Below are 16,828 nucleotides of genomic sequence, written 5' to 3'. Positions count from 1 at the left end.
CATCCCCACCTCCACCCAGAAGCAAACCTGCAGCGTCTACCTTTAGTGGATGGAACAACCTGATGCCCAGCTTCTCCGGTGCTCACACACCTGTCAAGAGACCCACTCAGGGCTCCCAAACAAGCTGCACAAAACCTGGTCAGACGTCCAACACCTGACTAACCGGTGTTTCCTCTGAAATTCACCCTGAATTTCATTTGCCAACTCTGCCAGCACGCCTCCACTCCTATGCACTCTGCCCTGCACGTTGGTCTGCTGCGGCTTTCTCCAGCATCCCAGAGACCACTCTGAACACATCCTGAGAGCGAGCCCAAGGGCGCCTGCATTCTCAGCCGGCAGCACTTCCACACAGCCAGCTCCGCCTCTGCCCCCGACGGCTGGCGGCCGGCTGGACGAAGCGGCTGGGGTCCTGCCGGCCACCCTGCGTGGATGGAGGGAGGGGACTCGCGCACCTAAGGAGGGCTGACCGCGAGCACAGCCCCGGCGCCGCGCTGCACGCCGGAGATGCACAGTGAGGAAGCGGATGATGGTCACGTGCCCAGAGAGCTCACGCTTCAACAAACCAAGAGAACAGTTAAGACACCGACAAAAAAGAAACGTGAATCTTACTGAAACATGACTATCAAGAGAATATTTTCACTAACTCTATTAGAAAAAAAATCCAAAAAACTAAGTCTCCTCAAGCAGAAACTAAGGACACTTCAGTGAAGTCGATGACTGTATCACGCGTATTTTTGGTATATGCCAGGTAAGAAAAGACGTGTATTCTCTACTGTTCCATTATTTTACAGTATGAAATTAAAAAACACAGGAAGACATTAGAGTCCTTTTCAGGAATAAAATAACAACTGAAACATGTCTAAGACTCTATTTATGTATTATATCAAAATAGGTGATAAATACTGGGTTTGATCTCTGGGTCGGGAAGATCCCCTGGAGGAGGGCACGGCAACCCACTCCAGTGTTCTTGCCTGGAGAATCCCACGAACAGGGGAGCCCGGAGGGCTACAGTCCATGGGGTCCCACAGAGCTGGACACAACTGGGCAACCAAACGCAGCACACAGCACAGGTGATAAACACCACTTGTTTCTATTTTTCTTTAAAAAATGAACAAAACCCCCCAAACTCCAAGTTTGGCTAATATCTGATGAAAACCTGTATGATCAGTTTGGACAAAGTTCAACAAACCAATATAAGATGCTAAAAGCTGAATAAGCTTTATATACAAGGACGTACTTGACTATTACATTTGACATGCAAAAAACGACATTTAAAATGTAAAAACAGACCAAAGAAATAATTCCATGTACTATCTAAGATAGACTCTACTGCACAAAATTTGAGAAACAAACTCCAAAGAAAGAAAGCACAGCTCTGCTGAAAAGGGATGAGTTTCAACTGGGAGAATGAGGACAGCCCTAAGACACCCTGCATCCAGTCCGGACACCAGTGAGAGCCCCACCAGGGGCCAGGGGTGAGTGGCACCCGCTGGCCGGCCGGCTCCTCCTCTGCAGCCTCCTGGGGCATCACACATGTGGCTCTCCCTACGCACCGTGCCCCACCTCTCAGCCCAGGCCCCCTCTCTCTGGGCCTGGGTCTCAGGCTGTCTGTTCCCCATCTGTCTCCTCCTCGCCCGCCTCGCCCCCTCTTCTTGATTGTCTTGGGGGAGAGGGGAGTCGAAGGTCAAGAAAACCACTCTCTTCCTTCTTCACTCCAAATTCTCACTTAAAACTTATCCTGAACAAAGGAACTGGAAATTTCTGCAAAACAAGCTTCTCTTAAATGAATTCTGGATATGGAACAATTACTAGATACGTATAAAATGAAAGGACATTAAACTCTTAGGAAGCGTTATTTATATTAATTGAACAATGAACACATCACGCATGTGGTCAGTCCACATTGTTCTGCCCGCGAGGCGGTCAGTGCTCTGGTTAAGAAAGCAGTAGGAAGCACAGCGTTACCTTCAGAAGCGTGAGAGCCGTAGCAGGCCGAGTGGTTCCTTCTCCCTGGGGTCGGAGTCATGCACGGCCCCCAGGTGAAGGCCGCGGCAGGACAGAGGCCGTGCAGAAGGCGTGGGGGGAGACAGAGAGGGTGAGCTGCAGGGGCGACCGTGCGCGGGAAAAGCGCGCCACCCGAGCCCGGGGCGCGGACACGGCAGCGTGCTCCACGCGGCGCGAGTGTGAGAGACTGAGGCCCACTGTTAGGGAGACACTGAGACAATAGGTGAGTGCCCAAGGCGGGCAGCAGTTAGTCCAGCACAGGGAGACCCCCACCCTGCCGGGAGCAGCCGATCGCTTCCGCCCAAAGAATAACATGACTCGCTACCCCCGTCCCTCCAAAAGACAGTGGAAGCGTGTACCCACGTCTCAGAAGCCTGGACAACACCTGCGGGCCTCAGTTCCCCCCGCCTCTGTCGAGGACACATGCTGGCTGACACGCGTCCACGCGGTCCCTACCCCCGACCCGCCAGCACCCAGCGGCGGGTGGCTAACACCCTCTCACTCCGCCTGCAGACCGTGCTCGGAGCGCGGCAGCCACACCGGCAGGCCAGGGGGCTCTGGGGAGGACGGCTCTGGGGTGAGAAGCCCTTGGCAGGCACCGGGCCTGCCTCCGTGACCCCTGAGTGCGACCTCCATGAGCAGAGAGGCTCCCCCGCGGCCCCGTACCTAGCAGGGCAGCAAAGCCCCGGGCGCACGATGCTCACCCACTCAGACTGAAACCGTGAACTGCACGAGGGCAGCGAGACCTCTGGCCCCTCCGCACCCGCTGCCCAGGCTTTGGCGGCAGCTCTGCGACCCTGACTGGAGGCAGCATAGGCCGGGGCACTAACAAGTGCGTGATGCACGCTGCCAGCATCTGGTGGCAAGCAGGACACAACTGGCATCTGCGCAGGACCCACCCTCTGTCCCTTTACGGCCATGGAACAGCTCTACACAGCTTACGGCCTGGGAGACGCTAAGTGTGAGATCAGCAGTCAAAACAGCACTTCTCGCCGAAACGTGAGTCCCAAGGTTGGGGGTTTAATCTGACTTATTGCTGCTCCACCTCCAAGGCCCAGAACAGCGTCTGCCACCTAAGAAGCGCTTGGGAAGGACTCAGCATCCTGTCTCTGCCTCCACCCAAGTCAACTTGCTGTTCTTCATTTCAAACTATTCTATGTCAGCTGCTGTGTATGAAATCTCTATGGGCTAATACCATTTTCAAACATTTTAGTTTGGGAGAAAGAAAATAATCATTAATTTCCAGCACATAATGCAAAATTTTAAAGGACAGACCCAAGACCCAAAGACTAAGTTTCAAAACCAACGGCCGTCTCCTGGCCACCATGCGCTGCTGCCCACGTCTGACACCAACCTCACACCCAGGCGCCAGACATGCCAGGTCTCCAAACCAAAGTGTCCATGAACTTTTCAGCCAGAGAACTCAGAGACAGAGCAATACTCACATTTCCCCACAAACAGCTAATCAGTTTTTAAAAAACCTTCAGACACAGAAGTTACTGCCTGCAGCACAGGGCCACAGACTATAAACTACAGTCAGTCAAAACAGCAGCCATTTTACCTGCACCAACACCCACCGCCCAGAGGACACCCTGCACCACAGCGACCACGCCCATCGTTAGTCAGCCGTAATTTTGTAAGCAAAAATAAACACTCAGGAATCAAAGAGCAAAACATACTTCCTGCCCAAGGATCCACAGGCCATCTCCATAACAGTCTGCTTTTAGCTAACCTTTTCTAGGATTACTTACTAAGCTTCATTTAAAAGAAACTCTGGGTGGGAGGGTCGACTCTGCTCTTGATAGCATTTTACGGTACAGGTCACAGGGCACCATTTTAACCAAATAAACAGAAATGACGCAGTTCAGCTGAATGAGAACGATACACATGTCACACACGTATCAAGTATGTAAGCAGATTAAGTACACTGTATAACTACATGTGTGCATAAGACATTTTAGGAAAGTCAATGTATTTCTCTACCTGATGACTAACTTATAACAACAGCTTTAGCTTAAGAGAGCACAACAAACACACAATCTAGAAGGCTGACCTGAAGGTACACTTGGTCTATTAGAAGGCTGACCCGAATGTAGACTTAGTCTATTAGAAGACTGACCTGAAGGTACACTTAGTCTATTAGAAGGCTGACCTGAAGGTACACTTAGTCTATTAGAAGGCTGACCCAAATGTACACTTAGTCTATTAGAAGGCTGACCTGAAGGTACACTTAGTCTGTTAGAAGGCCGATCCGATATACACTTAGTCTATTAGAAGGCTGACCCGAATGTACACTTGGTCTATTAGAAGGCTGACCCGGATATACACTTAGTCTATTAGAAGGCTGACCCGATATACAGAGTCTATTATCATTTAAAACTACGCACATACCCTTCCTCTTACGCGTGGACTTCTTGGATATACAGCTGACTTTACAGATATCGTTTAGGACATTCATACACTGAGCAACAGTGTAACACATACACGTGTACACATCTGCCTCTAGAAAATCTGTCCTGAGAAAAGTATGTCTCAGTTTCCTGATTTTTAGTAGCCTAAGTATTTTACAAGGTTATTTTTGGAAAAAAATTTTTTAAAGGGAGTAGATCATTTAAACGTCTCAAAAACTCTCTGTATTCACTATTTAAGATTTTGTTTTTCAATATCCATTTTTGTGCATGTTAAGTTTATTCTTATGCACGAATATACATATCCTATGATCTTAAGAGTTTGTTTTTTAATAAATACCATCTTATGATGGCTACTTTAAAAAAATAAATAAATAAATAAATAAATGGTCTTAAAAAAAAATAAAAAGGATGTCAACCAAAAGAAAGTCTATCCGAGCAAGGTTCACCACAAAGCACAGCACGCCCAGCGTGGCCCTGCTCACCTGGGCTCAGCTCCACGAGGTAGGGCAGCTTCTCGGGGGGCAGGGTGGAGCCATAGGCCGAGCCATCGGCTCTCTCCTTCCCCTGCAGGGGCTTCCCGTCCGTGTGCTTCTTACTTTTCTTTGGGATGTGGTCTGGCGGCCTCCTCTTCAACTGAAAGACTAAAATCCCTAGAATAGAAACTGTAAATTATCAACCGACTCAAGTGAATGTTGATGGACAGCTGATCGACCATCAGCTGCCCAAGGTTCATCAGGAAAATGCAATTTAACATCTCCCAGGGTGGCTCCAGTGGTAAAGAATCCACCTGCCAATACGGGAGACGCAGGAGACCTGGTGTGATCCCTGGGCTGGGACGATCCCCTGGAGGAGTAAACAGCAACACACTCCAGTATTCTTCCTGGAGAATCCAAGGGACAGAGGAGCCTGGGGGACTGCAGGCCATAGGGGCGCAAAGCGTTGGACACAACTGAAGCAACTTAGCATCGCACACCATTGCCCAAGGCATAATTAAGACAAGCTCACGCAATTTAACTTTGTGTTCTTGAAAACTCTTGTAAGCAATTTCCCCAAAGCATTTTAAATTAACAATTATGCAAACATGTTATACGCTTGAAAAACAACATATTTCAGAATAAATGCTTCTATTGGCAAACAACCCTATGATCAATATGTCCATACACACATGTAGTAACATAGGCGCACATTAATACATATACACATATATTCTTAATTCAATTGTATTAAGTCACAATTAAGAGCAATTTGACTTTAATAAAGTTTAACTTTATACTGTCCAGAAAAAGTACGAAGCAAGTGTACGTTTGAAAGTACCAATCTACATTCAAATATGCCAGGGTTAACTGGCAGTAAGTTTTCACGTCTTTGTCAACACCAAGGCCCTCCACTGAGCAACAGCGAGCTTCAGAAGTGTTTCTGAAAGCAAGAAAACTGTTCTCTCGTCAAAAACGCACCTTTATGCCCTCACCGCTCTGAAATAATCAGGACAAATTGTCTGAGCGGTGGAAAGTCTGGATTCCTTATACAAAATGACTAGAGGATTAGACAGTATTCAGGGTTGAAGGTTATCTTCCCTATTACCACAAGCCTGTCCAAACGTCACCAGTCCGTCTGGTCAGCAGGGAAGGAACAAGGTGCCAACCCCTCACGAACTGACAAGGTGCTCTGGTCTGGCTTCTGCAGGACACAGTGGCCCTGCTGCTGCGTGACAGTCTGTGCCAGGCCTCCTGCCAGACCCACCTGGCACAGAGCAGCCTCAGGAAGAGGAGACCAGCTAGGAGCCGCCAGCAAGTCCAGTAAGGAGGCGGAAGACGGCCCAGCACACAGTCCTCAAGAGACACTGCCACGCACACCTGCCTCTTCCGGCAGGTTAGACCCAACCTATCACGTATCCCAGAGCTAATTCCTTAACAAATACAATCTCTCTTTACCTCTGTCACTCGGCCATTCCCTGAAGATCTGTAAAGGACACTCGTCATCATCAAGGATAACTTCTTTAGCACCTTTTTCATCAGAATGCTGGGCTCCAGGAGGAAGCATGACCTAAGAGGGAATAACAATTAACTGTGACTACACCCAAAAAGTGAATCAGTGGGTATTTAAAAGAATTTTTTGTTTTTGAGGAAATTAAAAAAAAAGTCACTGTAGAACTGAATTGTTCAAACACTATAAACAATCCTGAAAAACATGGACAAAAGTGAGGGAAAAGTTTCCAATAAAAACCTCAGCCAGCTGACCAGACTGCTGTTACTGGCCTGCCCTCTGTCCTGCCCTGAACGCTAGTTGGGTCTGCTCCCTGACACGCTCTGTTGGCAGGCTACCTGGGGTGCTCGACCTGTGAGGAGGCTCTTAAAGAAAGATGACTGCATCACCGCACACCCGCCGGCCCACAGCCTGCCTTCCACTGTCACACTGGTGTTAAGAAGGCAGTTTCATCTAACACGTCCTCTGCAGGAAAACCATCACAGAGCAGCAGCAGAAGAGACCAGCTTCCCTTTTTTTGTACAAAGTTCATCTTTAGGATTAAATTATAATTAGATAGTTTAGATGCAGTACACGCCTTTCACTGAACGAGGGCTTTAAGGCGCTGCACGCACGATGCTCACACGTCTGCAGCTCTGCATTACTTTTTATTCTATTCTAACAGCAAGCAGTTTCCTTAATCATTGGAAAAACCCCATGACAGAGAGAAAAAGAGCCAGTGACCAGGGCCCAGTCTCCAATGCCCTGCTGAGTTCCAGCCCATCTCTCAACACCAACCAACACACAACTACAGAAATCAAAGCCAGTCACTGACTGGCACATGGAGATTATTTTCAAACTCGAGTTAATTCACTAACGTTATAAGACATTATGCCCAATTACATCATATTTGCGTATACCAAGTGGCTTGGACGTCTACAGAACCGTGTAACTTCTCTCTACACTGCTACAAATTACCCTAAAAAGACGTTTATTATTAATACGACACACCCCTACGCTTTAGTAACTGATATTTTCTCATAGTGTCTTGTACTAAACGTAGCATCCTGCCTGGGCTTGGAACGCATGCTGCTCCAGGGTCTGACCTGCACTTGTCTCTCCGGTCTCACACTCTGCCACGCAGCCTCAGAGAGCAAGTCCCTCGGAACTTCTCTGGATTCTCCACCAGGCCACAAAACCCCACGCTGCACTGCGCCTGTAACGCCCCTCCCAACTTCGGGGTCCAGCAAGCACCGCCTCTCACCCCTCGGCTCGGGGACAACTCCCCCAGAGAGCCTTCCCCGACCTCCGTGCTCGGCGCAGACCGCGTGCCTGTATTTCTCATTCTTGGCTTGTCTCCCTTTACTGTGAACGCTTTTGAAGGCAGGTCTCAGCTTCGACCTAAAACAGTATCTAACACAGTTAGCACAGTACCTAACAAAGAAGCGGAACCTACCTATGCCCTGAATACCTCACTGAAGAGAGAACAGAGGAGTGGATGAAGATGAAAGAGCTTCGTATCACATGACCAGTGAGAGGGCAAGAAAGCAAAGCACTTCTATCTCAAGGATAAAAACAATTATCAACCCCTAACTCATTTTGCCTAAACTAGCAGGGAAAAAAAAAAGAAAAAAATGCTCAAGAACACAGTATTTAGAACAAAAGCTCCAAACTATGCAACCCTCAAAAGAATCATCAAACTATTTGAAAGACATGGTCAGAAAAAGCCCAAAGAAAGTATTTTATAACTTCATGCCTCTGACTAAGCTGCTCTTTTAATTTTCTCATTTTCATCAATAAAATCAGGCAGAAATTAAGGAAAGGAAAACACACATTATGAAGTCTACTACCACACAGTCTCTCAAATGCAGCTTCATGGAACGGAGAATCACTGAACAGACTTAGACACAGTACCGCTCCCCTGGCAGACACCTGGGCCTCCACGCCAAGAGTCAGGCAGCGGTGGCAGCCTCGGGGCCACAGCCTAGGAGGCCCAGGTGGAAAAGGGCCAGGCCTCTGTTCGGCAATGCAGACTATTCACACCACTGCTTTGCTGTTTTCATCCTCAGACACTTTCCATAGTGGTTATTAACTGGAAGTATGAGGAAAATGGACCCAGAAAACCCAAATCCCTCAGGTCTGGGAGACACACTAGTGTTATTTTTTTGACAACCTCTCTCTCTCCACTTCCTATTGCTTTTTGTACCTGATCCTCCGTCAGACCCTAAATCTCCCCATCTCCTGTCTTTCTGTCCTCTGCCGATGTCCTTCATGTCCCCTTTCACCCCTCCTGCTAACACTTCGCACCCTGGCCGTTCTCTGCAGGCTCCTCCCACAGCACTCTGGTCCATTCCCCCAAGCACCAGCCCAGCCCTTCTGTCTCAAGTCTCAGCTTTTGAACACTTCCATCTGCTTTGTCTCATTTATCTCAAGTTCTCTCATCTGCTTGGGCTGGTCTATCTTTCACTTTAAAGGCATTTTCCAGCATCTGTTGAGTCCGGGTCATCCTCTCACACTGACGGCGAGCCCAGGGAGAGCAGGTGGTTCTGGTGAGGGTGCCCGCTAGTGAGCCAGGATGTCCTGGTCAGAGCCAGGTCAGAGTTCATACAGGCTGCTCCTCCCTGAGAGACAGCGCCGTCTGGAAGGAATTGCTCATCTTCTGGCTGTTGGGACTCAGGGCACAGCCTCCCTCCATCCTCCTGCTTGTGGTGAAGACCTTGCTATGCCAGGACCCCCAACCCCGCAGTGTGACCATGGCCTTCAGAAGGGGAGGTGACAGGACAGCCAGAACTGGGGAGGCTACGCCCTGAAACAACTCTCGGGACAGCTTGTCCTGAGACGGTTTTCAATGCTGCCCGGGGAGTGCTGGAGCCCCGTACTCCTGGGTCCTCTGGACTGGGACGCAGGCCCCTCTGCAGGTGGCTTCTCACTCAGCAAGTTACACACGCCTCCTTCAGGTCTTGCATTCATGTCTACAGCCACACCACCCTGAAAGTGCCTGGTCTCGGAAGATAAGCAGGGTCGGACCTGGTTAGTACTTGGATGGGAGGACTGTGTTCACAACTCTTGCCATCTCTTCTCTCGTGCCCTTTGTTCTTGTGCATTTACAAAGAGTTCTTTATTCCTTTATTGTCATCTCAATGGGATAAAAACATCTGTCTTCTCATCTATTTTCAGCTGAAAATTGGGCTTTACTCATAAAATTATAGATCTAGCAAATGGTTTTTCCAACAGAATATAAATTCTCAGCTTTATAACAAAAAGAAAAAGCCATAAAACTCAAGCAAGGCCTCTTATTTAACCCCTTCTGTAGCAACACTACCAGCACCACTGAGAGCTCAGACCAAACAGCACTCAGCTCACAGCTTGAAAGACTGAACACTGCTAGGGTTCTGAGTCGTCTACACAGTCAGTGCAAACCCACCCACAATTCCAGCAGGTTTTATGTAGAAACTGATAAGCTGATTCTAAAACTTATATGTAAATGCAAATAAGCTGGAATGACCAAGGCAATTTATTAAAGCAAAAGGAAAAAGTGCAATAGGGACTTTATATGATTTTAAAAGACTTACCATAATCTATAGTAATCAATATAGCTTGATGTTGGCAAAAAGATATAAGATATGTAAATGAAACACCAGATTCCAGAATTAGAACCAAAAATATATATGGCCAACTGATTTTCCACAAAGGTGCCAAAGCACAGAGGGAAAAAAGAAAGCCTTTGTAACAAATGGCATTGGGTCACCTGGGTGTCTGAACAGAAGCGACTCTAACCTCATACCACACACAGACATTACCTTGAAACGGAACATACAGCCCCAATCTAAGACCTAAAGCTATGACACTCCTAAAATAAAACACCGGTAAAAGTGTTCACAACTTTGGAGGAAGCAAATTCTCATATAGAATAAAATAAGTATAGAACGCTAAAACAGAATTACCAAGTTAGACTTTAACAATTTTAATCATTGAAAGATACCGCTTTAAAAATGAAAAGGCAAGCCAAGCCACAGACTGGGAAAAAACATTCACAGCCTATGTATCACACGTAGGACTTAATATACACATAGATCATCAGGGAAATGTAAGATTTTTCAACAATGAGATACAACGACACACATCAGTATGACAGGTAAGATGACCGACCAAACACACGCTGAGCAGGGAGAGCAACGGGGCCTCTCGTCCACGTGAGGGGAGCTGCAAGTGGCACAGCCACGCTGGGCACACACGCAAGTGCCTCCTGTGGGACTCAGCCCTCTCCTGAGTCTTTACTCAAGAAGAGAAGTACTTCGACGAGAAGACTTGCAACGTATGCTCACAGCAGTTTTACTGTAGGAGTTAAAAAATGAAAACTGGAAACAACACAAATTCCATCAACAGGTGACGGATGAACAAACCATGACACACCCACATAACGAAATACACAGGAGAAAGAGACACAAGGAAGCGTCTGCGGGGTCACTGTGCTGACTCGTCAAAACGGACAGTGCTGTGAGCTTTAATGTGTGTGATGTATCATGTGACGTATTGCACCTTAATTATTCCTGAAGAATCTTGTGGGAGGAGGAACTAAGACTACCGCACTTTGATTATTTAACGATCAATTGCTAAGATGAAAGAAAGGAGGACACCTTTTAAAATCTACTTTCAATGAGATTCTGACAGAAATAAAGGTTAAAAAGAAGCTAATACCTACTTGGGACTGACTTAAAGCTGAAGGATTTACCAGAAAGTTTACCTTACAAGAGAAAAATCTGCTTGATTTTACTCAGTGTGACCAAATCAATTCTGAAGTATAAAATTTCAGTTATTTCTTGAGAACTTGGGTCAAAGACACAACCTTCATCTCCAAGAAATTATGGATGGCAACTAAGACTATCAACCAAATGTTGGTTAGTGACAAGCAGCAAACCAAGATTTATTTAAATGTTGAGTTGTTATGTTAAGAAAACAATCACTAAAGCAGATTTTACTGAAATAAAATTGTTACCTATATATTAGTATATATGCTAAATAAAAATTGGAAGGGTACGTGTTAAAATGTAAATAACGCTTATCCTTTGGTATTAGAACTACAGAGAATTTTTATCTTCTTCGATTTGTCTTTTTGTACTTAGTTTATAACAAACAGAAACACAAAGTACTTTCATAATGGAGGGAGAATGTTGTCTTTTATACACACGCCCATGGTCTCAGTTTACCAGATTCTAACAATACAGCAGGGAGAAAGTCAGCCCACGTTCAACTCCCATGTAAAAGCACATCTGTCCACGTGAGTGCCACATCCGGGCCCGCGTGACCTGGGAGCACTCACACGGGCGATGCAGTAGTCCCTGGGGTTCTCTTTCTCCAGGCCGTACTTCTCCAAGGCTTCGGCCACAGCAAAGTCCGCAGGGTCTGTAGTGGACAGCAGGATCGTCTTGTAGGGAATATTTGGTTTTAAACTATCTGCGTAAATTCTCAATGTTCCACCTGAAAAAAAAGTTTGACATCTTTAAGCACAACTTTTATTTTACTCCAACAACAGAGAGCAGTACACAAATTCCAGCCCCACTTCCTGTTAAACAACACACACGGCAGGGCCATGCTGGCCCAGTGACCCTTAGCCAGAGAGAACGAGAAACAGTTCTGTGTGGTAAGGCTGCGTGTGTCCTCTCCTCGAGCCCACGCTGCTTTCATATCTGCTCTCGGTAAAAGATGGAAAGGAGCGTCCTGAGCGCTGCCCCTTCTCCACCTGCTTTCCTACATCGTCACCTGCACCAAGCTAGACACCGACCTTCCCCAGTTCCTCGACTTCCTGACCAACAATCTGAAACTTATCCCTTCTACCTGTGAACTCATTTGGGAGGAAAAACTGTGAACTAGAGCAGAGCAATTTGGATACCCGGAGGTTTTCTTCTTTGTATGTTTCTCTTTAATGGACTCTTTTACATGTTGTATTATTGCTTTTTTGGTGTCATAATTTGCTTTCTACTTACAAGATTTTTAAGCCCTACAATTTTAAGTCTAGATGAAAGACTCCCACCTTTAAGTTAAAGACTGAGAGTAAAGATCTGTGCACCCGACGCAAACTCTAAACTTCTGTGACTCCCGCATCTGCTGAATTCTAATGCAGTTATTCTGGCTACTGAATGCTTCTTACACTCTTTGCACACAAGTCTGGCACACACTGCATCATGACAACCTGACAACAATAAAATAATTCTGGTCTCCTAAGATAATCATCAAGTCCAAGCTAGCATTAGAATGCAGACCTGCTGACACAGGCCAGGAGGCAAGCTATCTACAGACTCACAGGGACGAACCCCTCCCCCACCCGGCTCAACAATAAGGACAGAGCCCGGACCGGTCACTGTCACAGGCTCTCAACAGCTTGTAAAGGGTAGAAATTAAGGGGAAAAAACAAGAAGGAGAAGTAAAAAATGTAGATTTTTAAGAATGTGTCTGAACTTAAAGGACTGCTAGTTTAACACAAGTAGATACAGACCAATGTATGTGGACCCACAGTATCCACAAAAACCTACAAGAAACACAAAAACTCCAAAGAAGGAAACACAAGAATACCACTAAAGAAAATCAACAAAATACAAGGGAAGGAACAAAGAAACGAGCAGAGGAAAACCACGTACACTAGCAGAAAACAAGTAATAACATGGCAGTAAGTACACAGCTATTAGTAATTACTTCAAATGTCAACAGACTAAACATTACAATAAAAAAACACAGGACGGCTGACTAGATAAAAAAAGAACCATCTACACGCTGCTTACAAGAAACTTCCTTCAGAGCTAAAGACAGAAACCGACTGAAAGTGAGGGTTAGGGTTAGGGTTAGAAAAAGACAATCCATGCAAACAGACGACAAGAAAGTAGGGGCAGCAATAACGATAAAGGGATACAAATACAAGATGCTGATACACTCATTCACACGCATGTGCCTGTACGTGAACCCCTGACTGTATGAAGCTGATCTGAACAGGCATGGGGAGAGGGCCTGACGGTAACACAACAGCACCAGGGAGCCTAACACCCAACTCATCCAGGGACAGGTCAACAGACAGACAAATGGATACCGTCTGATTTAAGAGGTTTTCACTGTAAAAGCATAATCCCACAGAATCAGCACAACAGAAACAGACATCTCCTTAATCTCTGAGGAGGGAGAGACAGGCGAGAAGCTAACATTTTAAAACTCCTGCTGGCAACTATAACCCGTCTATGTAAAGACACGTCTAAAGCCAAGGGAGGATCGCTCCCCTACTGGGAAGATGCACAAAGCGTGGCCCACGGAGCAGAAGGACCAGGGCAGCACACGCGGCTCCCGAGGCTGTTCACAGGAGGCTGAGGTGGAAGGGCTAACCGCACGGGCATTCTGAAGTCACTCACGCTTGGGAGGCATCCGAGTGCTAGAAATACTCTCCAAGGTGCAGAGCCAGAGGCTGCTGCAAGTGACGGCTTCTGACCCGCTGTGAAGGGAGTGGAAGCGTGTGTGAGCTGCTCCTGAGAACCGGGGGGCCACCCTGAGGCTAAGAGGGCGGCACAACGACAGACTCGGCATTGCTCTCTTCCCGCCCTGACATCACGCCAACCCCGCAGACACGGAGATTAAAGGGATACATTTCTCTAGGTTACTTATTAGACACACACCGACAGAACACTTCAACTTACTCTATTTAAGCGTCTCAGTACTAACGCAAACGGCTGTTGTACCAACACTGGTTTCTCAGGGTTTCCTGGACGGTTGCACAGGTTCCCTGGACCGCAACCGTCCCTTGAGCCGACAAGCCCTCCTCTCCTGGATGCTTGCCGTTTCTCCTCCTCACCCTCCAGAGGTTTGTCCTGTTTCCTCTGTCTGCTCCTCAACAACAGCCTTAGTTCCAGGTCTGCATCACCTGCAGCAAGTCCGCTCCACGCCCAGGGACACCGCTGACTGGTTCTCGGTCACCAAGCTGGCACACGAGCGAATGCGGGCTTCCCCTGCAGACGTCCCCGGAGCCCGCAGAGCCCAGCCATCCCGCTGAGGACGCCGTCATCCTGAAGGGCCCCCTCCTCAGAGGACCCGCCAGGCGCCGGCCGCCTTCCTGCCTCCGCTGCGCTCGCCCCGCGTCCCCTGCCGCGGCCGCCGGCCATGACCGCCCCGAGTCCGGCCTTCCAGGGCTGCTCCCGCCGCGGCCGCCGCGCCCGCTTCCCGCCGCGGCCCTCACGCGGGCCCCCTGCTCCGCTCTGAGCAACCGCCCGGATGGGAGGCGCGGGCTCCGCCGGGCGCTTTCTACTGGTGCGCCCCCAGCTCGCGCTGTTTCGACCGTTTTCCTAAACGTTTACATTTTTCCTTCCTCAGCTTTGTAGTTCCTCTCTCTGCCTCCTCCTTTTTCAATGCATGTATTTTTAAGGCATTTCACATCCCTGCTGGAGCAAGACAGGATAGGTCTCAAAAGCCCTCTATTAAATTATTTATAGAATACGAGTCTCTCAGGGCCCTAGTTTCTGAGTCACCGACACTACCATTCCCACGAAACACGTCCTGAAGACCCAGCTCGTACGGGCCCAGTCGCCACAGGAAGGGCCGGCAGCGCCGCCTCCGACGCGCCGCAGCGGCCCCGCGGGAGGCCAGGGCTGCCGACCCGCCGCGCGGGCGCTCAGGAGGGGCCGTCAGCGACACGGCCTGCTGACAGAGCCTTTCTGAAACAGACGATTATCCACTATTTCCTGACAAGCCAAGCTACTGAGGAACTAACGTGTGACTTGACCACACTTATTCACACACGTCAGGCGCGTCCCTGGACGGCAGCGCTCCCGTCAAGCGCAGCAGCGGGCGCGGCGCGCGTCAGGCGCGTCACTCGACGGCAGTGCACGCGTCATGGATAAGCGGGCGCGGCGCGCGTCAGGCGCGTCCCTGGACAGCGGCGCGCGTCAGGCGCGTCACTCGACGGCAGCGCACGCGTCAGGCGGCGCATCACTAGATGGCAGCACTCCCGTCAAGCGCAGCAGCAGGTGCGGCGCACGTCAGGCGCGTCCCTAGACGACGGCGCACGTCAGGCGCGTCACTGGACAGCAGCGCACGCGTCAGGGATGAGCTGGCGCGGCGCGCGTCACTAGACGGCAGCACTCGCGTCAAGCGCAGCAGCGGGCGTGGCGCGCGTCACTAGACGCCGCCGCACACCAGGGGCGTCGCTAGACCCCAGCACTCGCGTCAAGCGCAGCAGCGGGCGCGGCGCGCGCACGTCAGGGGCGTCACTAGACGGCCGCGCGCCTCATGCGCGTCCCTAGACGGCAGCACGCGCGTCAGGGATAAGCGGGCGCCGTGCGGGGCCCGTACCCGAGTCCGGCCGCCCGTCCGAGCTCCGGAACTCCTGCATCCTCCTCTCCAGCTTCTGCTGCCGCCGCCGCTTCATGACCACCTCAGGGTTGGAGATGGTTCGCGTAAAGCTGGTCTCGGGCATGTCTTTGTAGACCTCAGCGGCCAGGCGCGAATTCTCACTGTGGGGAGAGAGGGAGCAGCAAGACACAGCAGGTGTTACGTAGGAGACAGGCTCACCGCACTCACACGGCGGCGTCCTCCAGCCGCTCCCGAACCCCGAGCAGTTCTGCCCTGCCCTGGTCTAATTACGACAGATGAAGTTTCTCTCGGTACAAACTAAACCGCTGAACTAGGCAGAAACCCCTAATGAAAATTTTATAGTTGAGTTTACAGAACTTGAGTATTCATTAATAAAACTAAAAGAAAATACATTTCAGTTATTTCTACAAGGTTTCTCTATCTCAAAGAGATTAAATAAGTGATACAGCATTGCAACCACAAGAAATAAAGAACTGAATATGTTTTAGCAAAAATCTGTCTTCAAATTATGTATGCATGCTCAGTTGCTCACTCATGTCCAACTCTGCGACCCAGTAAGTCTTGAAGAACTCACACGGCGTGATTCTTTAACATCTGAACGACTGAAAAAGGAAATAGCTCCCGAAGTCCCTACAGTAAGTCAAGTGTATAGAATGATGAATTGAAAACTAAATATTTAGGTAACACTAATACACTTGGGGAGAAGGCGATGGCAGCCCACTCCAGCGTTCTTGCCTGGAAAATCCCATGGACGGAGGAGCCTGATGGGCTGCAGTCCACGGGGTCGCGAAGAGTCAGACACGACTGAGCGACTTCACTTTCACTTTTCACTTTCATGCATTGGAGAAGGAAAGGGCAACCCACTCCAGTGTTCTTGCCTGGAGAATCCCAGGGATGGGGGAGCCTGGTGGGCTGCCGTCTATGGGGTCGCATGGAGTCGGACACGACTGAAGCGACTTAGCAGTAGCAGCAATACACTTGACTAAATTTTGATAAATATACTTTAAAGATGTCATAAAAATCATAAAATAATTTCATTAAATCAGTTAAGCTCTGAATCTATCAAGTTGAACTTAACTCATTTTAAGTAGCTTACTTTCTTAAAACAA

General features: G+C 48.7%; 1 protein-coding gene across 8 annotated transcripts in view; it reads right to left on the bottom strand.

The window, feature by feature from the left end:
• AFDN (afadin, adherens junction formation factor) overlaps nucleotides 1-16,828 on the bottom strand; it is a 114,286-nt gene that overhangs the window by 56,439 nt on the left and 41,019 nt on the right. For all 8 annotated transcript variants that reach the window (XM_055536200.1, XM_055536193.1, XM_055536197.1 and 5 more), the window contains exons 5-8: nucleotides 15,699-15,859; nucleotides 11,698-11,855; nucleotides 6,347-6,458; nucleotides 4,898-5,065 (exon numbers count right to left, since the gene is read on the bottom strand). In XM_055536200.1, the coding sequence (XP_055392175.1) occupies nucleotides 4,898-5,065; nucleotides 6,347-6,458; nucleotides 11,698-11,855; nucleotides 15,699-15,859 (599 nt within the window). The remainder of the gene's footprint in view (nucleotides 1-4,897; nucleotides 5,066-6,346; nucleotides 6,459-11,697; nucleotides 11,856-15,698; nucleotides 15,860-16,828) is intronic.

This window comes from Bubalus kerabau, chromosome 9 (assembly GCF_029407905.1).
Source record: "Bubalus kerabau isolate K-KA32 ecotype Philippines breed swamp buffalo chromosome 9, PCC_UOA_SB_1v2, whole genome shotgun sequence".
NCBI classification, from domain to species: Eukaryota; Metazoa; Chordata; class Mammalia; order Artiodactyla; family Bovidae; genus Bubalus; species Bubalus kerabau.
Note: the sequence above shows the minus strand (reverse complement) of the source record. Positions and strands in the feature narration are given on the sequence as shown.